The following is a 24,333-nucleotide window of genomic DNA, read 5'->3' on the forward strand; positions in this document are numbered from 1 at the left end:
GTATTAACAATGTGATTTGAAGGATCAACAGGGTATGATGGCTTCACTAGGAGAACAAGGTTCGACTGATGGGCTGCACATGAAATGGACAGTGTCGTTTCAGCTTCTTCACAACAGAGGACTACTATCTACCACAAGATGTTCTCCTACCAGGAAACCAACACTTCTTACAACTTGGTTTGGTTTGTGAAGACCCTTCTGGGGTAATTTGTGACTATAGCAAACGAGAAATGAATCCTTTCAAAGAATTTAGAATTATTAATTTAAGATGAGCTAATGCACCTCTTGGTCATTCCCAAGAATTCTCCAATTCTTTATATCATATTGATGAAAATGGATGTAATAATCATAAAACAGTGATCTGAATACTGACTTCCGTAGTATCGTATGAGATTGATTTCTTTTTAAACAATTTTCCCTTTAAAAAATGTGGTAAGACATACATGAATGATCTTCATGAAGACTGAGATATCTCAAGACATCCAGAGTTGATCTACTCCTACCTTCGCATGGCTCTTTTAGTCTAAACAGTAGGTAAGACAATAAAGCAAGGTGGGTATTGGTGTAATTATGAAAAGAATGTCACTCCTTTCCGCCTTACCTTTAACAAATAGAATAAAAGTATTCCTAGCATGACGTTACACTGTTCAAAAGGAAAAAAGCAGTCTTCATGGCCTTCTCCCATAAGAAACTGGATAGGAAGTAATAACTGAAAATTATTAATGGTTCATTCATTTATTTAAATCTTTTTCTGAATGACCACATAACATCACTTGCTAGGTGCTGGAACGCTAATATGAATAAACAGCAATCCCCAACTTTATCTTTTCACTTCCTACCAGAGTCACCAAGGCAAAGAATTCCCAAGGGTTCCAGGAGGCCTGGAAGGCATAAGGAGGTATTTTTGGTGGCGGAGAAGGATCACAAATAGATATCTGAGGAGGGAGCAGACATTCTGGAAAAAGCATGAATGGGATTTGGGATGAGAGAGATGAGGGCTTAAATCTGGGTTCTGTCATTTACTGGTTTTGAGACTGAGAAAATTCTTTTATTTCTGTGAGTCTCAGTTTCCTCAACTATAAAACAGGTTGTGAGGATCAAAAAAAAAAAAAAGCACATGTTACAGTGACTGATACATGGCAGACACTTAACAAATGCCAGTGCCTTCTCTGTCCCTTCCCTTTCGTATGGTGGGCAAAGGGCAAAGGTCCATGTTTTTAGAGATGATGTTGACCTGGGTCTTCAGAGGCGGTGGTCCTAATCTTTGAAAAGCATCAGGAAAGGAGGAGAGAAAGAGAAGAGAGAGTAGAAGGAAGATGCTAGCAGCACCAGTAGGTGGTACAGCATGGTCCTGATGGCTGGAAGGCTAAGTGTTCTCGCAGGCTCCCTAGCGGGCTGGAAAGTAATCAGCTAGAGAGCCGCTCAGGAGCGTGGGTGTCCAGGGCGCAAAGGCCCTGCTCTGCTGGAACTGTATACGAGGTTTCTAGAAGACACAGTTCCATTTTTTCCCAACATTTTATTATGAGAACTTCAAACATACAGAAAAGTTTAAAGAACTGTACAGTAATATCTCTTTAGCCGTCACTTAGATTCTATAATTATTTCTATTTTGGGGATGAAGATTTGAAAATATACAGCAGATTATCCTTCTTTTGCATTTAGGAAAAAGAGGCACAAAAGGGAGGAAGCTCTAGAATGTTCCCATGTGGTAAGCATTTGGCTTCTGCTCTACCAGCAATACAGATGAATGAAATCTTTGCTTTAGAGATTCTTGAATGGACAAAAGGAAGCACCTCAAATCTGTAGACAGCATTTAAACATGGAGCCACCTATCAGCACAATGACAAACTTCATGTTGGGCCACAGCAGTCATTCATCCTTATACCCAATCTCCCCCAAATAAACACAAACACATTGTGGCTTCTGCTGCCTTATAATGTGCTAGCAGAATTTTTTAAAAGCATAAAGTGTCAAAAAAGAACTGCCAGAAAAATGTTAAGGATTTCTGTATCAGGCAATGAAAATACAGGATTTATACATTTCATATTCTACTGCAGCTAAAACAAATAACACATGAATAATCCTAACTGCATATTATCTAGGCACCTCAAATAGGAAATTTGTTTTGTGTTTGGTTACAGTTATAGAAAAGATAACATTTCACTTCCCTACCGTTTAAGTGTGTTGAGGGCAATTTCAATAGTTAGCCCCGTTAAAAAAAAAATTATACTATTACATGAAGATAAGTATGAATAATATAAACACATTACTAGAAACACAGATGATAATTACTTCTCATTATGGTTAATCAAATAAATAACATGAAGCTATGGAAAGAAAACATTAATTTTCAAATATTACTATTATGAAACATGAAAGCATTCCATAACACCACAAGTCAGATTAATGTAAGGTGATATTAAACTGAGCCGTCATGTTATTTAAAATAAAATCTTGAGATGACATGCTGCTTTAAAGTGTGAGGAAAAAAATGGTTTTCAGTGCCAAATTCTACATTTCTGAGCACAGAAACTTTTAAATGAAAATGCTGAATTTTATTGGAGATGGGGACTAACTCTTCTATGTTTTTAAATTTAAAGAAAGCTAAGTCATTACTAAAATCTAAATGTAATAAAATATTTAAAGACTTTTAAAAACCAACTACAGAAATCTTAGAGATTAAACTCCTAAAAATACACGTAATTTTTAATAAATATAATTGTTCTGCTTTCACAGCTGTGCATTTGTCAATTTTGGTAGCGTTGACACTTCATAAAATGAAGTGTCTGTATGAAGTGCCTTTATGGCAGCTCTATTAAAACAGATCATCTAATAATCAATCCGCCTGGCTGCCAGAATGTTCTAGCCCATACAACAGGTGACTAAAAAAGGGTCAAATCTCACAGCATTTCCAAACAATTTACCTACTTCTTTCATTTTATCTTGAAAACTTTTACATCTATAAAAGCATTCTAATGAAGTATAAAATAGATAAGTAGCAATTAAAAATTATAAATTCATCAACTATTTTTCTTTATAATTCATCATTTTGTTTACATTTTTAAGGTATTTTTTTAGGTCTCTCATCAGAATCCTCCTCATCCTCTATCATCATGAGAAAGGCTTCGAAGTCAAATTCTACTATTAAAAAAACTGCATTCCAGGTTACCTGCATCTTTTAAAAAAATTTTTAATTGTGGGAAAATACATATAACTTAAAATTTACTGTCTTAACTATTTTTAAGCATACAGTTCAGTTGTGTGAACAATCTCCAGATCTCTTTTCATCTTGTAAAACACAAACTCTATACCTATTGAACACTAACTCCCCATCACTCCCTCCCCGAGCCCATGGCAACCACCATTCCACTTTCTATCTCCTTGAATTTGACTACCCGTGGTTCCTCATAAAAATGGAATCATACAGTATTTGTCTTTTTGTGACTGGCTTATGCCACTTAGCATAGTGTCCCCAAGGTTCAGCCATGTTGTAGCATGTCAAAATTTCCTTCCTTTTTAAAACTGAATAATATTCTACACCACATTTTCTTTATCTAAGTTGCTTGTATGCTTTATATCATTCCCAGGAATCCTACTGAAATATCTTCTCTAAAAGAAAGCAATGGTGCCCTCATCTAGTGGCCCAAGAGAAGTCAAAGGAAGGAGAAAAATCAGATCGGTTCATTTTTCCCTGACAACAGCCAGGGAGACAGGACGGAAAGGATATTTGTTAGAATTGTTCTTACATCTTGATTTTAAAAAGCTCCCTGGCTGTATGTCTTCGGGACATTCCATGGTGAAATCAATATTGCCTGGTTAATAATTCCATTTTATTAAGAACTACATACTTTAATATTCTGCATTTTACATTAACCAGACTCTAGTTTTATGCTGAATGTTTATTTGAATGTCTTAAAATATTCCCTTCAGACCAGACTGATCCTTTCTTTCAATTGTTCAGATGTTAGGGTAGAAAGGAGTGAGTGACAGGAAGCTGAGTAGAGGGCCACGATAATTTTTCCTTACTTATTAAAAAAAATCACTTAGGACAGATTTTTAAGGTCTCTACCACCTTTCCAGCTGAAATCAGCACAGCCTTTAAAAGACAATCAGATAGCCCTGAAAAGATAATCAGACCTAGCCAAAACCAGCAAAGAAGAGGGAAAGGCAGCCAATCAGCAGAGGAGAGCTGTGTCACTAGCTCTGTGATCTGGAGCTAGCCACTTCCCCTCTCTGAATTTTGTCAGTGAAATAGAACTAATAATGCTACCTACGCCCCCTCAGGATTCTTCCTCAGTCCCCTGTGAGGATAAAGAATCATTACTCTTCTCATGATGGTATTTCATAATCTTAACTTGGTTCCTACTGCCCTACCCCTTCCCTCAAGTTACTGTTCTGGGCTCAACAGACTCAATGCTTCCTCTTCCTTTCATCTCCAAGTCATTGCCCTATGGTTCCTCTACTTAATATCAATCTATCAATCCGTCAATGGCCAAGACTGGATTCTACTAAGGGGATGACTAGTGCTGAGCATACCAGATGGACGACACGCATTTTTGGAATTCTTATTTCTGTCTATTTTTAAACTTTTTTAAAAAAACTAATAGTTTTACATTGATAATCTGTAAGACTAGCATCTAAATCCTTTCCCCAAAGAAAGAAGGTTGAAATTCAGTTTAAACTTAGGGCCCTTCTGATACAGTTAAAAAAAAAAGAAAAAAGAAAAAAGAAAACATTAATTTATTAAAATGAGACAGCATCTCTCTCAAATATACACACTCATAGGTGTAGATATGCTGTGTTCCTAAGAGGCAACTTAATACACTGAGCTACAGATCCACAACGCCTGTAAGTTAGAATCCTGTGTAACTTCAGCTAAATTATTTAGCTTCTCTGAGACTCTCCTTTCTCATATATAAATTAGGAATGTCACCCAGGGTTACACTAAGTCATACAGCTTTTTTTTTTTTTTAATGATATAAAACACCTAGCATAGTGCCAGGAATAAAGAATATGCTTAATAAATATCAGCATTCTCTCATTTTTCACACTGGTCTGTAGGTATTCCAAAAAGCATGCTGTGTTTCAGTGAGCTTTATACGTTTACACTGATGGAACAGAGAAAGAGATAAGATGAGAAAAAGGAAAAGAATAATGATTCATCTGAACTAGAGCACTAGTCATGAGTTAATCTTTCACAAAGTGTCTGACTTATACAATATTCATGAATTTCACCACAAGATTTATCATTTAAACTAGGATTAACACCCAGGTTTAGCTGGTAAGTATGTTTTATTAAGGAGGTTGAAGAACACTAAAGCCATTTGCAGTATAAAGAATCACACTTTAACAAAGGTGGAATAATAATGACTTCCAAGTTATGTGGCCAGAAGGAAAAAGGAAGGTAGAGAAAAGTATGTGTGGTCCATTCTCACCTATCTAACAAAAGGTGGGAGAATATGTATGTGGTTGTTTACATATTTGTAACAATAAACGGACAGACTAAAAACTAACTGGTCACCACAAGGGAGAGAGGAAACGAAAGACAGGTAATTTTGGTAGATTTGACCTTGGAATGACATAAATGTTTTACATAATTATAAAGCAAAATTAAAATTTTTAAAAAGGGAATCCCTAAAAGTGAAAATAAAACAAACCTAAATGTTTACTGAGTTGGTAGCTTAACCACACAAAGAGTAATTAATTACTTCAAGTGATGATTTTAAAATAAGGAAATCTGACTTTAGTGACAAAAACTACTGCAAAAATGTAAAATTATTTTCAATAATTATGTTACTAGTAATGACACTGATATAGTTATTCTGAAACTATTATATGTAGTAGGATAAAGCAAATAATTTAATATCATTAGAAATCAGAATTTTCAGCAAAGAAAAAGAGAAACAAACGTTTTTAAATTTAAATAAGTCCTGGAGTCTAAGCGGAATTGGAAATATCGGTATAAACTTACCTTAAAAAGAAAAAAGGAAGAAAGAAAGAAAAGGTTACCTTGCTAGCCCTTTTCATTCAAAAAGGCTATAAAACAATAAATAAGGCACTATCAGTCAACACTCTTGGAACCCCAATTATGGTTTCTAAACACTATATCCCATCAAAAAGAACAAGCCCCTTGGAGATGTGGCTGATTCCAAACATGAGGTGGGAAATGGATAAGAGGAGCATGGAACACCTTCTTAAGCATGTTCAAAATCAAAGAAGCTGTTAAAGACTATTGGGACTGCACCAAAAGACTCAAGAGGCAACTCAAAATGGCTCCCACTGGTCATAAACAAGATAATTAGAACATCAAAAAGAATAGTAACTGTAATATACTAAAATATATAAAACATATTTTTAAAATACGCGTGGTTAAAACGAAACAAATCTTTTTTCTCTCCTTTGGAAGATGCTAGGAAATCAACTAATTACCCTGAAAAGTGATTTTAAAAAGGTGTGTTGGGGGGTGAGATTAAAGAATTTATTCTGTTTTTTCTATCTGTATCTCCCAATAACTAAATAAATAATGAGAAGAAATTTTTTATTTTAAATGAAAGCATTTGGAATAATGAAGAGGGAACAAACTATAAATAAGATCACCATTTTGCAACTCTTAATTAAATAATGGATCTAGCCATTGATCATTAATGGCTACAAACATCATCAGCTGAAAAGCTAATAAGAAATTTTATATTGGATGGACCAGGATAGCAACATCTGAACCCGTCTGATCCATCTTATCACAAAAAGAGAGACAAGTAGACATTTTATGCCACCCAATGTGATGCAATAGGAAATATACAACACCGTCTTTTAAATAGTCTTGCCATTAGTTCAGTCCTGAATCTGATCAAGTTTATAGACCTAACTACCAGTTAATTATAAACACAGTAATCAGGGTACATGTTAAACAATCTTAAAAGAATGTTCCAGCGTATGGGAAATTCTACAGAGCAAACAGCCTGGTTTCTAAAACGTACTGCAAAGGGGTGGGGCTGGGAGAAGAGAAGCCACAGAGAGAGGGAATTTACAGATTGAGAGATAGGAGACATGTCAACCAAATGTGACACATCAACCAAATGTAATATGTGACCTTGTTTGGAAAGTAGAGCTCAAAGAAACAATTATTTTTAAAAATTTGTGAGCAGGAAATTTGAACACTAAATATCTGATATTAAGAAATTATTGTTGATTTTTTTGTGGCAGTAGTATTGTAGTTTTCTTTAAAAATGACTGCTTATGTTTTTGAAAGTGCATATATAGGCGTATGGCTGAAATGATATGCTGGTCGTGATTCACGTCAAAATTATCTAAAGGTGAGAGGGAAAGAAAGAATGCTAATAAAATAGGACTGGCCACACACTGACTGTTGACACTTTGTGAAAGCTAGATGGGAGTTTGTTATATTATTTTCTCTACTTTTGTACATGTTTGAAATTTTTCTGTAATGAAAAGTTTGGTCTTCTTTCAAGCAGAAATTCAAAAGCGCCTCTCTTCTACTTCCTAGGATATCACCTTTAAATGAAAAGATAAAAGCTCTTAGATGTTTCCTTAGATGTGTGGTGATCAGAGTCAAGACAATAGCCCCCTATGTGGCATGTACCTAGATGCAACTATTTGAGTACTTTGTTCCCCTGAGGATAGGGCTATACCAGACCTGGGATAATTCATGTGGGGGAGCATGATGGATGGCAGAAAGAACAGGGCTCTGCAGATCATTCTGGTACCAAATGCAATTCTTTGTCAAGAATCATTTAATCTCCCTGAGACTCTGTGAAATGGGGATACCCTCACCTCCATCACAGTGCTGCTATGAGCATCACATGAGCTAAAACATGAAAGGCCTAGCCCAGACACCTGAGTCCACATGCTGGGTCAGACTCTAGGTACTAGAGACACAGAGACACAGCAAACATGGCACCTGCCTTGGGAAGAAAACAGCAAAGTAAGTCAATGATTACAGTGGTCTCTATTTAAAGTTCTGAAAGGATAAATTTTTAGATCCACAATTCTATATCTGGCAACATTATCAATTATGAAGGTGAAACAGAGGCATCTTTATTGCGTTTACTAACCAAACACTATATATGCAAAAAAGAAAAAATATATCACTCAAGGAAAAGAAAATTACTTCCCTCAAAAAAAGCACACAAAAAGGGCTGGGATATTTGGATGATTCTCCTTTGGGTAGCCCAGAGTTTGGAACACCCAAAGTTTTAATGACGAATACATTTTCTTTTTTGTTGGCCCCAATGTACAACTTTCTTTTCCTTTGGAGAATTAGATTTACACGATTATAATAATATATGCTGTATACCTGCTGCCGTCTCTTGGAACAACTTCTCAAGAAAGCATAAAAGTACAGGTACAAAAAGTAGTAAGTAGTATAAATAACCTAACTAACCAAAGTAAGAAGGACAGAGAGATGGAAAGTAATATATATGTGCTTAATTTTTAATCTTTTATAGAAGCGATATATTGGTCAAAGTTGGTAAGACAAGAAATAGAGATATTATTTAAAAGTAGAGTAGAAAACGACGGAAAGAAAATGAAACAATAGTTGCAGCTGGAAAGAACAGGGAGTAGGGAGTGAAGATTTTCCGCCCTGCATTTTATATTCTCCTGTACTATGTGAACTTTTAAAAATTATGTGCACTGACCACTTCAATGACTTAAAGCCGGGGAAGCACCTTCTCTGCTAAAATATACACAACTCACAAGGTCTACACTGAATTTGTCAACATTCACTCTGCCCAAATATAAGACTGTGAGGTTGCTAGACTAGGGAACTTCTACAGCCCTTTCCAGAAGCTAAGGGTCTATTGAAAGGAATATGCAAATTGCAGGAGTGTCATCTGGATGTAAAGTCTTACCCTAGGCTACAGAACCTAGAAGCAAATAAGAGCAAAAGAACTCGACATTTCCCTAGAAAAAAGGCAGCTGAAAACAAGGAACAGAAGAAACACTTAAAGCTGTAGGGCTGGTGAGTTCTACAATGGAGCCAGAGGCAAGAAAAAAGAAATGGTCACCATAGAGCTTCTGAGAGCATTGCTGAGAGGAGGAGCCGAAACCAGGGTGGAGCTCCCAGGCTCACGGTGTAGAAATACTTCTGAGACAGTGGTGTGAGGTGGGGGGTCTGAAGGTGAGGGGCAAGTCCCAGAAGCAGGAAAGCAATGTATGTGTAAACGGAGGACTCAGGGGAAAGAAGGGCTGAGTACAAGTTTATTCTGCCACAGCGTAGTGGTTTCTAGCCATCTTCTTGAAGATGCTTCTAAGAAATTCTAGTATATAGGTGGTAGGTAGGAATTTGAAAGGCAGCACCCATTGAAAGTGGGTGGGCTGTCTTTATTATTTTTGTGAAGTAAAGGGCTTTCATAGGTTTACTTGTCACTTGTCACAGTGGTTTATCCAATCTTAAATGTTTTATGATATGCTCAATAAAAAATTATCCTACTACAGGGATTTTTAAAAATCTAATTCTCAGGTTGGGAAGAGACTCCTTGCCATTTGGGGAGAGAATCAAAGGGTCTCAAGGGCTTGTAACAGTTTCCTCCTCATGCCCTACGCTGTGTACAGCGTTAACAACACTTGGAATTTAAGAACTAGAAGGGACTTAGCATTCTTTCCACCAAAAGGCATCATTTATGATGAGAAAACAAAGGCACATGTTGGGGCTCTTGACAAGCACTCACGGAAGGGAGGAATGAAGAGTTTATTTTAAGATACTAGGTGGTGGCAGAGCCTAAGCTTGAACCGTCTTTGCTTTCCCACTCTGCCTTACAAGGCACGTGGTTTCTGTTGTCTCTAAGGCAGTTTTTCACTAGGAGGAGAGAAAACACTTGCTCCACAGGCGCATTTATGAGTAAATGTGTAAGCAGTCTGACAAGGCGATGGGTCCTGGAATACCGTCTGTTTAAGGAGAATCCCTCTTTGTCTCTAAAGTCACCCCCTCCCACCATTTCCTAATGTAACGTGCACATTCAGTTACTTTCTGAAAACACTGACTTTAGATGAAAAGTATGTGAAATCTGAAACCATAGCTTCAATGTATGCTTTAGCATTTCCTACACGAGCAGAACAAGTACTGGGAGCTACTACATTTTCAAGGAAGGCTGAAATTTAGTCTCGCCAACAGTTGAAATAAACCAAAGAGCAAATAATCCACAGACATGACTAGCCAAAATCTGGGCAAAGTGGCTTTGGAAAAACATTTCCTTTATTAACTACAAAATATTAATAAAATGAGAATGGTAGTAGCATCTGTCTTTCAAGAATGTTTCAAACACCAGTGTTCATTTACAGAGACTAAACACCTATCATATTGGTAAGATCTTAAATGTTTTCACACCCACAGTAGAGGGTGTTCCAAACTCTGGGCTAACTCAGATTTGTGCAGGTCTCACACCACCATCCCAAATCTCTTTCTCCCCTTCTCAAGTAAATTTATGTTCAACTCAGTTTCCCAGAACCTAAGCCCTATCTTTTGTCCCACTGTCAACTATAAAGTCCTTGAATATTCTGGACACTGAATTTATTACAGAAAAGAAGCATGCTGACACAACATCAGTGCACATAGCAGGAGAAATAGACATGCATCCGTATCGGCACTGCTAACTGTTGTGAGATCTCTCCCACGGTCTCTGAGTCAGTTGACTAAAGCCAACAGAAGTGAGCCCTCCGACAGCTATAGCTGTCTTCCTCTCCACCATCTTAACAGTACCTTTCCAGTTAGGGGTGCCTAAATTTTGATACTTATACTTATGTCATTTTCCCTATACTTTAGTCCCTTATTTAAGAGTATGAACTGTTTAAAGAAAAAAAAAGAGAGAGAAAAGCAACAAAAGCAATAAAGAATCAAAGTATTGGGGGGATATACAGGATTTGTAAAAGTAAAATATGAGACAAAGTATCACAAAGGATGGAAGGAGGTAAATGGACATGTACTGCTGTAGGAGTCTTTCATTGCTCATGAAGTAGTATAATTTTCACTTAAAGATAAAATGTGATACATTTAAGATGCATATTATAATCTCTAGAGCAGTACTTGGCCAATAGAAATGGAATGTGAACTAGATATGTAATTCTAAATTTCTTATGAGCCACCATTTAAAAAAAGTAAAAGGAAACAAGTGAAATTAATATTAATATTTTACTTAGCCCAAAATATACAAAATATTTTCATTTCAACATGTAACCAATTTTTCAAAATCTGGTGTGTATTTAAATTTGTAACACATCTCAGTTTGGACTAGACACTATTTCAAGTACTTAACCACGTGTAGCTCATGGCTACCACATTAGAGAGTATAGCCTTGGCGTAAGGGTCAGCAAAGTTTTCTGTAAAGGAACTGATATAAACATTTTGGATTTTGTGGGCCATGTGGTCTCTGTCACGACAACCCAAATCTGCCATTGTAATGCAAAGCAGCCATAGACAATATATATATTAACGGGCATGGCTATATTCCAATAAAACTTTATAAAAGCATGCGGGCTGGATTTGGCCTATGGATATAGTTTGCTAAACACTACTCTGGAGCAATGACTAAAAAAATAACACAAAGATAGGTATAAGCAAAAAGTCAATAGAGAAGATAATGTGGAATGCTAAAACATCAATAAATACTTAATACACAATTCATCCAAAAGGCGACAGAGGAGAGGAATAGAGGGACATCGAACAAACAGGACAAATACGAAACGAACACCAACATGTAAGGCAGACTTATGTGTAACATTAAAAGGCTGAACAAATCACTATAGAAGAGTGGTTATGTTAATATTAGATAAAACAAACATCAAAACAAGATTACTAAAAATAGAGAAATATTTCATAATGATAAAAGGGGCAATTAGTTAAAAAGCTATGATAATCCAAAACAAGCATATACCTATCAAAAGGTTTTCAAAACACATGAAGCAAAAATATGATATAATTAAGTGGAAAAATAAATCTACAACCATAGTTAGAGACTTCGACACCCCTTTCAATAGTTAAAAGAACAGTAAACAAACAAACAAACAAAAAATCAGTAAGGATATTGAAGATTTGAGTGACACCACGAACCAATGTAACCCAAAATGATATTCATGAAACCTCACGCTCAGTCTAAATATATGCAGAACACTCACCAAGGCAGACTACATACCAGGCCATAAAGCAAGTCTTAGTAATTATCAAAAAAGTTCTAAATAACTCATGGGTTAAAGTAGAAAGCACAGGAGAAATGAGAAAATATTTGTAACAAATAGTGGAAAGACAATATATCAAAATACACAGAGTCTAAAGGAAAATTTATAGTTTTAAATGCTTTTATTAGAAGAAATGTAATAAGATAAATGAGTTAAGTTCCTACCTTAAAAAGCTAGACAAAGAATAACAAATTAAAAATCAGCAAAAGAAATAATAGTATAAATAAATGAAAACATAAGACAGAAAAACAAGAGAAAAAAAATAAAGTTAAAGTTGGTTCTCTGAAAGAATTAACTGATAATCACCTAGCAAAGGAAAAAAAGAGGAAACTCAAATTATCGATATCAGGAAATTTTAAAGGGACATAATTATAGACCCTACAGATATTAAAATTATAAGGGAATATCCTGAGCTAATAATTTTATGCTAATGATTTTGACAACTTAAAGGAAATGGAATAGTCCTTGAAAAACACAAAATACTAAAAGTGATACAAGAATAAATAAAAAATCTAAATAGCTCCATATCTATTAAAGAAATTGAGTTCATAAAGAAAAACCACCCTGCAGAAAAACTCTATGCCCAGATGTCTTCACTGGTAAATTCTAACAAAAATTTAAGGAAAAAAATCCTATACACATAGTTTCAGAAAATAACAGAACTTCTTGACTAGTTTTATGAAGTCAGCATAATCCTGATACAAAAACTTGACAAAGATATCAAAAGAAAATTACAATCTAATGTTCCTCATGAATAAAGATATAAAAATACTTCACAAACTATTAGCCAATCAAATCCAGCAACCTGTAAAAAGGATAATACATCATGACCAAATGGGATTTCTCCCAGGAACACAAATCAGATTAAGCTCTCAAAACCAATCAATGAAATTCAAAATATTAATAAAGGGCGAAAACCATAAGATAACTGAAAAAGATACAGAAAGAGCTTCTGAAAATATTCAACATCCATTCATGACACAAACTCTAAGCTTACTAGAAATGGAAGAAAACTTCCACAGCCTGAAAAACGACATATATGGACAACCTAAAAACTCACACTTCACTGGGAAACACTGAAGTTCCCCTCTCCAATACTGGGAACGAGGCAGGGATATCCATTCTCACCACTTCTATTTAACAGTACACCAGAAGTGCTAGTCAGTACAATCAAGGCAAGGAAAAGAAATAAAAGACATGAAGACTGGAAAAGAAGTAAGGCTGTTAATAGCATGCCAACATGACTGTGCACATAAAAAATCTTATGGAATATAGTTTTAAAAAACCCTATTAGGATAAGTGAATTTTAAAAGGTTGAAGAACACAAGGTCAATATACAACAATTAATTATATGTCTGCATAGAAACAGCAAAAATTTGAAAATGAGTGAATTGTTTTAAGAAAACAATTCCATTATAATAGAATCAATAATATATTTAGGAACCAAATTAACATAAGACATGCAAGACCTCTACTGCAAAAAATACAAAAAAAGGCTTAATGAAGATATAGTCAAGATGATTCTAAAATTTACTTGGAATACAAAGGACCTAAAATAGCCAAAACAATCTGTTAAAAAAAAAAAAAAACATGTTAGAAGGTTTATGCTACCTGATTTTAAGACTTACTATAAAGTCACAGAAATAAGAAAGTATGGTATCGGCATAAGAGGAGACATAAAAATGAGTGAAACAGAAGAGTTCATAAATAGATGTACATGGTCAACTTATTTTTGACAAAAGTGAAGTCGAACAATGAGGAAAGAAAAATCTTTTGAACAAATCCTACTGGAACAAGTGGATATCCATATGTAAAGATCTAAACCCTGGTTTCTAACTCATTCCATATACAAAATTAATTTGAAATGGATCACAATTTAAATGTAAAAGCTAAAACTATAAATCTTCTAGAAGAAAACATATAGGAAAATCATTAAAACTTTGGGGTATACAAAGATTTTTTGGACAAGGATGAAACTCACTAATCACAAAGAAAAAAATTATAAACAGGACTTCATCAAAATATCTGCTCATCAAAAGACCTCAGTAATAAAGAGGCAACCCCGAACTTGAAAAAAATGCATTTGTAGCACATATATCTGACAAAAGATGTATATCCAGAATACATAAAAGAATTCCTACAGTGAAAAGACAAACAATCCAATTAGAAAATGGGCAAGAGACTTAAATATCCACCTCAAAAAGAAGATATCTGAATAGCCAGCAAGCACACAAAAAGGTGGTCAACATCATTAGTTACTAGAGAATCACAAATTTAAACCACAAGGCAATACCTAATCTTATATCCTCTAGAACGGCTAGAATAAAAAACACTGACAGCAGTAAATGTTGGCAAGGATATAGAGCAACTGGAACTTTCATACAATGTGGACAGAGTCAAAAATGGTACATTCAGTCTAGAGAACTGTTCATATGAAATTTAACATACATCTATCCTAAGAAAAAACAATTCCAGTCTTAGATGTTTACTCAAGAGAAATGAAAACAAATGCCCACAAAATTTTTTTCATAGAAATGTTCATAGCAGCCTTATCTATCTATAATAGTTCCAAAGTGGAAACAACGCAAATGTCCACCAACAGGAAAATAGGTAAATGTCGTATATTTGTACAGTGGATACTACTGAACAATAAAAAATAATGAACTACTAATATACACAATATCAAGGATGAATTTCAAAAACATGTTAAGCAAATGAAGCCAAAAACAATACCATATGATTCCAGTTTTTACAAATTCCAAGAATAATAAAAATTAATCTACAGTCATAGAAATCAGAAGTAGTTGCTTAGGGCAGTGAAGGATTGGGTTTGCTTAAAAGGGGGAACAAGGAAAATTTGAGGGAAATAGAAATGTTCTAGATCTTGCTTTGGGTGGTGGTTACATGGGGTATAACACTGTCAAAACTCTTTGAACTAAATTAAACATTTTACATCTGTACATTTTATTGTATGTTAATTATACTTCAATTTTTTAAATCTCTAAAAAACCATTTGAAAAGTATGGAGAGCAATCCAAAATATTAATTGCGATTGCTTCTGGGTAGTGGAATTATGGCTAACTTTTTCTTCTGCTAATTCACACTTTTATGAACTTTACAATTTTTTCAAGAACTGCCCTCTCGCCCCGTTTTCTATATCTATGTTTTGTAATTTCACAAAGATGCCAAACTGTTACCAGTGTTTACTTTCTGAAAGAAAGATTATTAAAACCACTAAAGGAAGTATTCATCAAGGTCTCCTTTTATAGTAGGCATGCAGAAGATCTGAGCAGAATTCAGAGGCTCAGACAGAGGCAACATGGCACACCAAGAAGGGGAACGGATCAGACACAGCCAAGTTCAGCTCTAAAACTGGCTCTCTCTCAACTGGTGGGCAAGACATGGAGCCTCTGTTTCCTCACCCCTAAAATGGCAATAAGATGTATCCTGTCTGCCTCAGGAGGGTTTTGTATTAACTGAAAGAGTTGTGGTCGATAAAGCACAGAAGGAATTCAGGTAGTAGTCACTTCTGATATTACAGAAGAAGTTAGAAAAAAAGTCTTTCTCAAAGGTTAGATTATTACTTACCATCCTGTAGACAGCAACAAGAAAAGATTTTGCTAGAACAACGCTGCCCTCTTAAATCAGCAGCCAAGGATTCTTACCTGTTGGTGCGGTAACAGTGATTCTGCAGAGCGTAGGACACGCACTGAGTGTTTATCCGCTTTCTCTCAACCTCCTTCCAACTCTCTTCTGGCCACTTTCTCTTGATCTGCTTCTCCTCATGTTTTTTTCCCACATATTCTGCATAAGTCTGGATCCGATAGCTTTCTGCATATTTGCTGGTATTGACAGCTACAAAGAAAAGAAAACAATCCTTACAAAAGAGTCTGGCTTAGCCCCAGAGATGTCGCTGAGGTAGTCAAAGGGGCCCTGGGTTCAGGTCTGAGCTCGGATGTTGGCTCTGCCATTTAGAAGTCAGGTGGCCTTGGGAATGTTCCATAGACTCCAAGTCTGAGTGTCCTCACAGGGAGAAAAGAGAGAGAGTCACTGCTCCCCAATCTCCTCCAGATTGTGAAAGTCCTCTGTAAACTGTAAAGAACCGTAATAATGTATGTAAAACATTAATTTTCAAAATATTTGCAGATGACATTACCACTTAGAAATTATTTATTTTCAGAGTAAGAAAATGAAAACAACAAAACGAAACCACAAAGGGAAAACTGTAAACCCTAACTTATTTTGTGAAAAATAAAAATGACAAAAGAAACAACCTTGACAGTGGCGCTGACCACTGTGTCAAACACTGAAGGTCTGTCCTATGTCTGTGCTGGTGTTTTGCATGCATGATGTCTCATCTTCACAACACACTTGCAAGGTGGGAACTGTTCTTGCTGATGAGAAAGCAAGGGCACAGAGGTCGGGTAATTTACTACAGACCACACCACGAGTGAGTGGCAGCACTGAGATGCAAGGCCAGATTACTTTAACCCTGAGGTCAGGGCCCTTCTTACTGCTCTGCACCTCACTTTGGTCTCTGCAAATTCAAGATATCGCCACAATACTTGAGACATGCCTCCTCTCCTGCTTTTAGAGCCTGCTAATTCTCTGTAACGTGCCTCTGGCTAGCAGGCATACTTGAAAGCTGGAGCTCTTTCCCTCCTTGGTGTTAATGCTTGACTAAGGCCAGGTCAGTTTAGTTGTAATCCCTTGCTGCCTCCTTCTCGGAGGCTGGTGGGATGGAAAATGCTGGTAGCGTGGCAATGAGGACCCAAGCAAGGCCTATAGGTGGATGGGTGCCCATTTGCTGGTTCTGGCTCATGCAGTTTGAGCATATTCTCCTCACTTACAATCATTGCCAATAGTTATTACCCACACTGGCAGTGAGACAGCAGAGCCTGGCCATGCTGCTGGGGGTGATTAGGGCAGACTTGGTACCTGAGCAGCTGCAAAAGGACCATGACGTCTGACACAGAATCTGTATGCCCACTCCTAGCAAAGTTCTTGGTACAGAGCGGTTCTAATAAACATTATGTGAATGGGTGTGTGGCAGAATGCAGCACATGGTGATGAGCACGCAGTCTTTGAGCACATCAGAACTGGACAAGGGACCCCAGTATATCAGTGACCTTAAATCAGAGGAAAGACAACTGTGTGAGGGGCAGCTGTTCCACATATCTGACACCTGACACTTAATCTTTACTCCAAGTAGACCAGATTTGCTTAAAACTTCTCAATATGATAGTGGTTTACAGAAAGAATGTCATGCCCTAAAAATTTTAGTCATTTAAAGAGCAAAATAAAACAAGAAAAAAAAAAACCACTTCTTTAAGAAACACAAATTTTTACTAAGAAGTTTCCCATACTTTTCAAATATTCACTCTAGAAGTAGAGGAGGTGGGGGAACCCTCAGAGTATTAAGGAACTTTCATATTATACAAAGTCTCCCAAAGAAGTAGAGTGAGTTTACTGAGAAGTGAGCTCAAAACAGCGAGCTCTGACTCACGAGAAGATCCACTAAGAAGGCATCAAGTTCTGCAGATGTGCTTTGACCAAAGTCACTTACATCAGGAAACCACAAATATAGGAAACTTTCTTGAAAACTTTATTCCTCGTGACAGCCACATTTCTGACTTTTCCCCTCATTATCTAACCACCCAACAATTTCTATATCAACAAATACTATCCATCTATGTTTCCATCCAGTAATTGCTCACTGAGTGTCTGTTCGTGCTAGGTATTTTGCAAAACAAGACACAATCTCCACACACTCAAGCTTACCCTGTCACATGAGAGCTTTATGGAGAGATGATTTCCCTGCAAGCTTGAGACTACCTACTGAAACAGGTTAACCTACCAATGTGAGAACCTGTAGCTTCTACCATCGTTATTCTGTACTGATTGTTGTAAGATCCTCCTGGATTTTCCTGAGTTTTATTCCTTAATCCGGCTGGTTCATTTTTGCAAGCATGCCCAAGAGGGATGACATCGGCAATAATCCCTCTCTTAAATTTAATTTAGACTACTAAATAAAAAAGTAGGCCTGAGTCAGAATTCCCCATGAAAGCAAAGGTGATGATGGGAGCACAAAAGAGCCAAGACGATCTATTTAACAGTGTCCAATTGTTTCCAATAATTTAGCTCTCAGTCCCATGGATAAATGTTACAAACAACTCCCTAACCACAGAGCAGGAACTTATGTGAGCACATTTGGAACTAGGATTGTTTAAAAGGGGAAACAAATAACAAACCACTGCTGGCCTTCACATGGCAATAATTTACCAGCATACCTTCAAGTTCCAGCAGCTTTGCAGCTCTCGGCCTTTAATCTAGAAGCCAAACTCTGGCTCAGAGCCACCCCTCTAATGGATGAATCAGCAAAATGAATTGGCTGTCAGCTGTGTCCTCCAGTGATTCCAGCTCGCCTGTCAGAAGCAGCATGTGGCCGGCTGCTTGGCAACACAAACCTTTTCCAAATTTGTCAGGGAAATGATTCAAGGCCATCTTTCGGTTGTGCCACTTGGTCAAAGCCACTAGGGAACCAAATACTCTGAGAGTCCTCTCTGTTTCCTTGTAGGTAGTGAGAGGAGTCCTCCCACATAATAGTCTCATCCACTCGCGGCTTCACTGTGCCTCTGCTGTCTCTTGACACTCTGCACACATTATAGCTTTTAATCTTCACAACAACCCAATAAGGAAAGAATGTTCTAGTCATCATAGAGATAAAGTGACAGAATCAGGGAAGCTAAGCAGCTTGCCTAAAGTCTTGGAGGTGAGCAATAAAGCTGGTTTGGAACCAAGACGGGTTTTGTTTTTTTAATGTAATATTGCCACAGGTCTGCGTGTATTTGTGTGTACTTATATGCTTATTTAGACTGACAATTATCTTATAAAATGTTTCCTTTACTAGTTTTAAAGAACTACTTAAAATATTTAGATTGCTTTATGAAAATTAAGACCTTTCCATTATCGTCAAACTAAGTCTCTCCAACTAAGTTGACAGATACATTATGTTTAAGGACAAGAAGCCTTAAAGTAAGATGTAGAGTCCTCCCTAAATTTATCTATAGATTTCATGTAACTCCAGTAAAAACAAAATTCTAGCATTTTAATAAAACACTGAAAAAAATGAAATTAAAAACAAACCTGAACAGAAAACAGAGCCATGGTAGCCAGGGGCAGGGGGAGGAGGCCAACCACAAAGCGGATGAGGGGAGTTGGGGGTGATGGAACTGTCCTATATCTTGAGTGTGGTGGCAGTTACGTGGTTGTGTACATTTGCTGAAATAGAACTGTACAGCAAAGAGAGTAAGTTAACTATATATAAATTATACCTCAGTTATTCTGTGGAATTAGAAAGGTTGATCCCGAAATTTAAATGGAAGAACAAATGGGCCAACGATAGCCCCGACATTTATGAGGAAGAGAAAGGAAGCGGGGCTTGCCTTGCTAGCCAAACAAGCATAATGTAAAGTTAGAGTAATTAAGACAGTGTGAGGTGGTCCAGAGGCAAACTGATCACTGATAGAGAGGAGCCTAGAAACAGACTTATGCATCTGTCAAAGTTTGATTTTGGACAAAGACATCGTGACAGAGAACATGGAAAAGGAAAAGTTGAAAAAATTGTTTATCCATAGGAAAAGAAATGAAATTGGATTCTGACTCACACCTTTGCTGAAAAATCAACTCCACATGGATGAAGAACTTAAATGTCAAAAGTAAACTTCAAAAACTTGAAAAGAAAATACAAGTAAATATTGTTCTAAGCTTGACGTAGGAAAGAATTTATGAAGACACAAAAAATGCTAATAAGCATAAAAAAAGATCAATACATTTGGCAACATTAATATTAAAACTTCCGTCCATCAGAAGACATCTTAAAGAGAGTGAAGACAATCTACAAACTGAGAGTAGATATTTGTTCACACACGCAACAGATGGAGAATGAGTACCAGAACACATAAAAACACCTACAAGAAAACACCCTATAGAAAAATGGAGAAAAGACATGAAAAGCATACATAGTCATTTCACAGAAAAGGAAGCATATAATGCCGATAATTATATGAAGAGGTGCTCAACCTTAGGCAAAGGCGAATTACAAGCACTAAGATAACATTTTGTAGATTTGTAGAGAGGGAGAGAAAAAACGGGGAGGGGGAAGGGGAGCAATAGAGATGGGGGTGAAGAGAAATAGGGAAAGAGGAAATATAAAAACAAAAACAAAAACAAGAAAACCATCAGCACGACTCTCATAAGAGTGGCTGTCCCGGCTAGGAATGGAGGTAAGGGGTGGGGTCATGAAGATGGGGTTGAGAAAGAACAGGTAGATGCAATTTATTAGCATATCTCAGTTCTCGGGCTGAGTGGTGGTTTCACAGATGTTCGTTCCATTTTAAGCAAACAAATTGTTTAGGTTCTCTGTTGTTCACCCTGTCCAACTAAGGGCCATTTTCAACACAGCCTGTCCAAGTATGAAAGTCTCTGTAAGACCAGGTAAAGGTGACTTCCATTTTTAATGTCTTCAGTGCTATGGAGGTGCCTCTGGATGGTCCACGTAGTGTACGCAAGCACTGTTGCTGAAATGCTTGGCTTCGCCAATCTTCCCGAGGTAGCTAAAGACACTGTACAGCTTGGTTATCACACTGCTAAAACCCATTTATTGCAGCAACTGCTGGGAGTGGGGTGGGGGAGCACTGGGAATCTGCTGAGGCAGTTACGCACCGTCAGCCCTGCATTTTCTGCAATGGCTATCCTCCACCAACATCAAGTTCTCAATTTCTAAGGGAATTACCTATGTTTTTATTAATCTAATGTTTACAAGAAAGAGAAGTATTTATTGGCTATTTACTCTGCCAGGCACAGAAAATCTTGCAAGCATTAATCCTGACTTTGTAGATAAGAAAACTGAGGCTCAGAAGTGATTAACTCAAGGTCCTGAAGATCACAAGTGTTTGGACTGGGATCCAAAGCAAAGCCTCTGTTCTTCTCCTGACATCACGTGTGCTAGAAGGGTCCCAGATCATGTCGCTTAGAGTTAACAGAGGCATATACATCTTGTGCGATCAGAGCCGGTCCATCTCTACACACGGGTTTTATGTAAATAGCAGGAATCTCTGTGTGGTAACCCGGTATGTTAACCCACCACCAGAAGTGACATGTGCCAGAGCAATCTCTGCCAGCTTCGTAGACCCAAATCCTCCTCTCCGCATGTCAACGTGGGCTTTCGTGCTCAGCAGTGCCTACTTTGGACGCTCCTTGAGACGGCCTTCTTACTCTTCCGACAGTCTCCAGCCCGAGGCCCTGCACTGTTCTGCTGTCATTCTAGCTTTGCACCCCATGCCAGGATGACGCCAAATGTCGTTCTGTGTTTGTTTATTTAAATGTGAACATACTAGATACAAAAGTTTTCTCATATTCCATATAACTTTGACCAGATTTTAGTTTCCAACAGAGGGACTGCTTTTCCGCTTTTATCGGATAGAGAATGGAGGATTTTATCTTGGATTCTGTGGAAAAGCCAACTTTAAAATCTTTAAAGAGAGGAGTTAAAGCCAAACCAAACAAAACTAAGCCACCCAACCGTAATGGTCACTATGAACATCTTCCTGTGTTCAAAAACTGGTTGGGGATGTACTTCCCTTCAATCCATCCAAAGGTCTCAGAAGTCCCTGAGGCGCACACAGGAACTGGTGACCTAACAGAGCATGATGAAACACGGCCATTTTCGGTGTACCCAAATAGTCAAAGGTGGGCGGGCCAGCCCAGAAAATGAGACCCTCTGTTCCATCCTTTGCTGTCCATCCTTTCCCTACTGGCACCACCCGTTCTCTTCTGTAGGACCCTTCGGAGTCTCCAAGATAAAGTCCCAACTTGCTGGGTACCATCCAGGGTCCTCAGTAACCATCCAGCCCTGTCTGGCTCTCTCGCCTCAGCTCTTACTCTTTTCCCACAGTGACGCCACAGGGCCGGATGACCCCTGAGGAGGGGGACTATACTTAGCCATCTCTGTGGCACCTGGGTTCTACCACAGTACTTTGGCAGAACTTAATCCAAGATTATGGAAGGAAAAAAGGGAAGAAACACAGCTTTTTTACCTGTCGGCAGCCTGCTTCAGCTCAAGAGAAAAAAGCCAGAACCAAGGTACATATTCACAGAATTTACAGTTGAAAATCCCATTTTGAAGCCTGATCTAGTGGATGAAGAGCCCAGGACTGGCAACAAGAGGAGGTGACTCTGATTCTCAAAAGCAGGTTCCCTTGTGCAGTAACCGTCCCTGCACAGGGTCACACCTGAGCCTCCCAGCCATGAGGCTGATGCACTTGCCTCAGACACAGGGGAGGATCGCAGTTTGTGATTCCCTGTCCTTATTCTCCCTTCATACAGCAATTATTTTTTAAAGTACTGAGCCTGAGAGAGTGACAATCTAAGGCAATGGAAGAGATCCAAGCCCTGTAAAGGGAATAGATGGAAATAGTGAAGTAACAGGCAGAGCAGGACTTGATTCATTCATTCTGCTTTCCTAAGGTCTCCACCATAGCACCTGACTCTTAGGAGGCACCCAGGAAAGGAAATGAATCAAGGAAAAGGAAGCAGGCTCAGGTGACTGTGCCGAAAGGTGTGAACAGCAGGGCATGACAGCAAGAGCAGCTGAGCGTTTACAGACACCTTCCACATACCCCCTCACTGGCTCCCTACCGCAGTGAAGGTCGGTGTTGTCATCCCTGCTTCCTGCCAAAGCTGAGAGAAAAATCAACAGGCACCCAGCGAGGAAGTAGCAGAGCAGGACAAGGGTATGATCCTGGTTCTGCCAACTACAAGTCATGCCTACACCTCCATGTCCTCTCCACATCATGCCTCTCAATTAAAAAAAGACAGGCACTCATTTGGTCACTGTCCCACACCTCTCTTCACCTCAGAGCTTTCTAATTAAGGCCAAAGAAATAGTGAAGAAAACACTTTATGAACTGGACGGAGGCTGACGTGTAGACATGATAACATTTACTTGAAGCCTACAGTACGAAAAAGGGAGGCAACGAAGTCCAATGGGAAAACCATAGGTTCTGAGGCCACAAAGGCCTGAGTGTGAATACTGCCCCAATCTTAACTTGCTTGAGGCAAGTCATCTGCCCCCCGGGCTTCTGTTCTGTTACCCATAAAACGAACACACCTATCATATGAGGCTGTTAGGACGAGCAGAGAGTATGGGTGCAAAGCTTCTAGCACAGGGCCTGGCACTATGCCTAATTAATGAGGCTACTGCTGTTCAATCATAAAACATACTGCTGATGAAAAGAACTGTGCCCAAGCCAATATACGACACCTACAGCGATACAGGTTCAGAGAGTTGTATCTCATCTCACCTGGGTGTGCCAGAGGTGAGGAGGCCTGACACCTCCAAGTCTGCAACAGCTCATGCACTACTGCTATCATTTAGAATTTGGATGCAGTCTAGCAAAATCTCCTGCGTGAAAAATGTGGAAATAAAATGAAGATATAGAAAGCAATATATCAACCATACTTGACAAGTATGAAATCAAAAAGTCTGAATTGTGATTTTTTGAAACTGTACTGAGACCAAAATTAGTCAATTTTCCCTAAGTCTCTTGACAACCCCATAGTCAGCTTTTGAAACAGTCACCTCATTCACTAGGGTCTTGGGGTTTGGCAGAAGGGAAGACATTCCCCAACCCTGAAGACGCCCACCATCTACAGGAAAAGAAAAAGAAAGGAACAGATTGGTAGGAGAACACCACGTAGGCAAGAATCATGTTGAGAAATGATCATTTTAGCATGGGGAAGGGTAGGAGAGGGGAAGAGGCAATAGTACCAGATATTGACTATGAGGGGAAGAGGCTGCTATGTAAGTTCTAAGTTCCCGTGGCGTATGACAACTGCCTTAGCATTTAATGAATGGCGTCACTAAGGAGCACTGCTTCCATTAACCAGCCTGGTGGTGGTTTTTTCTTTTTCTTTTCCTGGTTACTACCTGAAAAGTTGATTAAAAATAAATAAAGCTGTCATTTACTGAGTACTTACTCTATATATTAAGAACTATACTAACTGCTTTATAAATGTATTTCATTCTCACTTGTTCATTTATTCATCCATCCACTTGCTTATAAATACTGCTTATAAATACAG

The 24,333-nt window shown here is 37.9% G+C and overlaps 1 protein-coding gene across 3 annotated transcripts in view; it reads right to left on the reverse strand.

The window, feature by feature from the left end:
• Positions 1–24,333, reverse strand: part of PARN (poly(A)-specific ribonuclease) — a 135,474-nt gene that overhangs the window by 22,131 nt on the left and 89,010 nt on the right. For all 3 annotated transcript variants that reach the window (XM_039885385.1, XM_039885386.1, XM_039885387.1), the window contains one exon: positions 15,855–16,044. In XM_039885385.1, coding sequence (XP_039741319.1) covers positions 15,855–16,044 — 190 coding nt within the window. The remainder of the gene's footprint in view (positions 1–15,854; positions 16,045–24,333) is intronic.

This window comes from Pteropus medius, unplaced genomic scaffold (genome assembly GCF_902729225.1).
Source record: "Pteropus medius unplaced genomic scaffold, Ma_sr-lr_union100, whole genome shotgun sequence".
NCBI lineage: Eukaryota > Metazoa > Chordata > Mammalia > Chiroptera > Pteropodidae > Pteropus > Pteropus medius.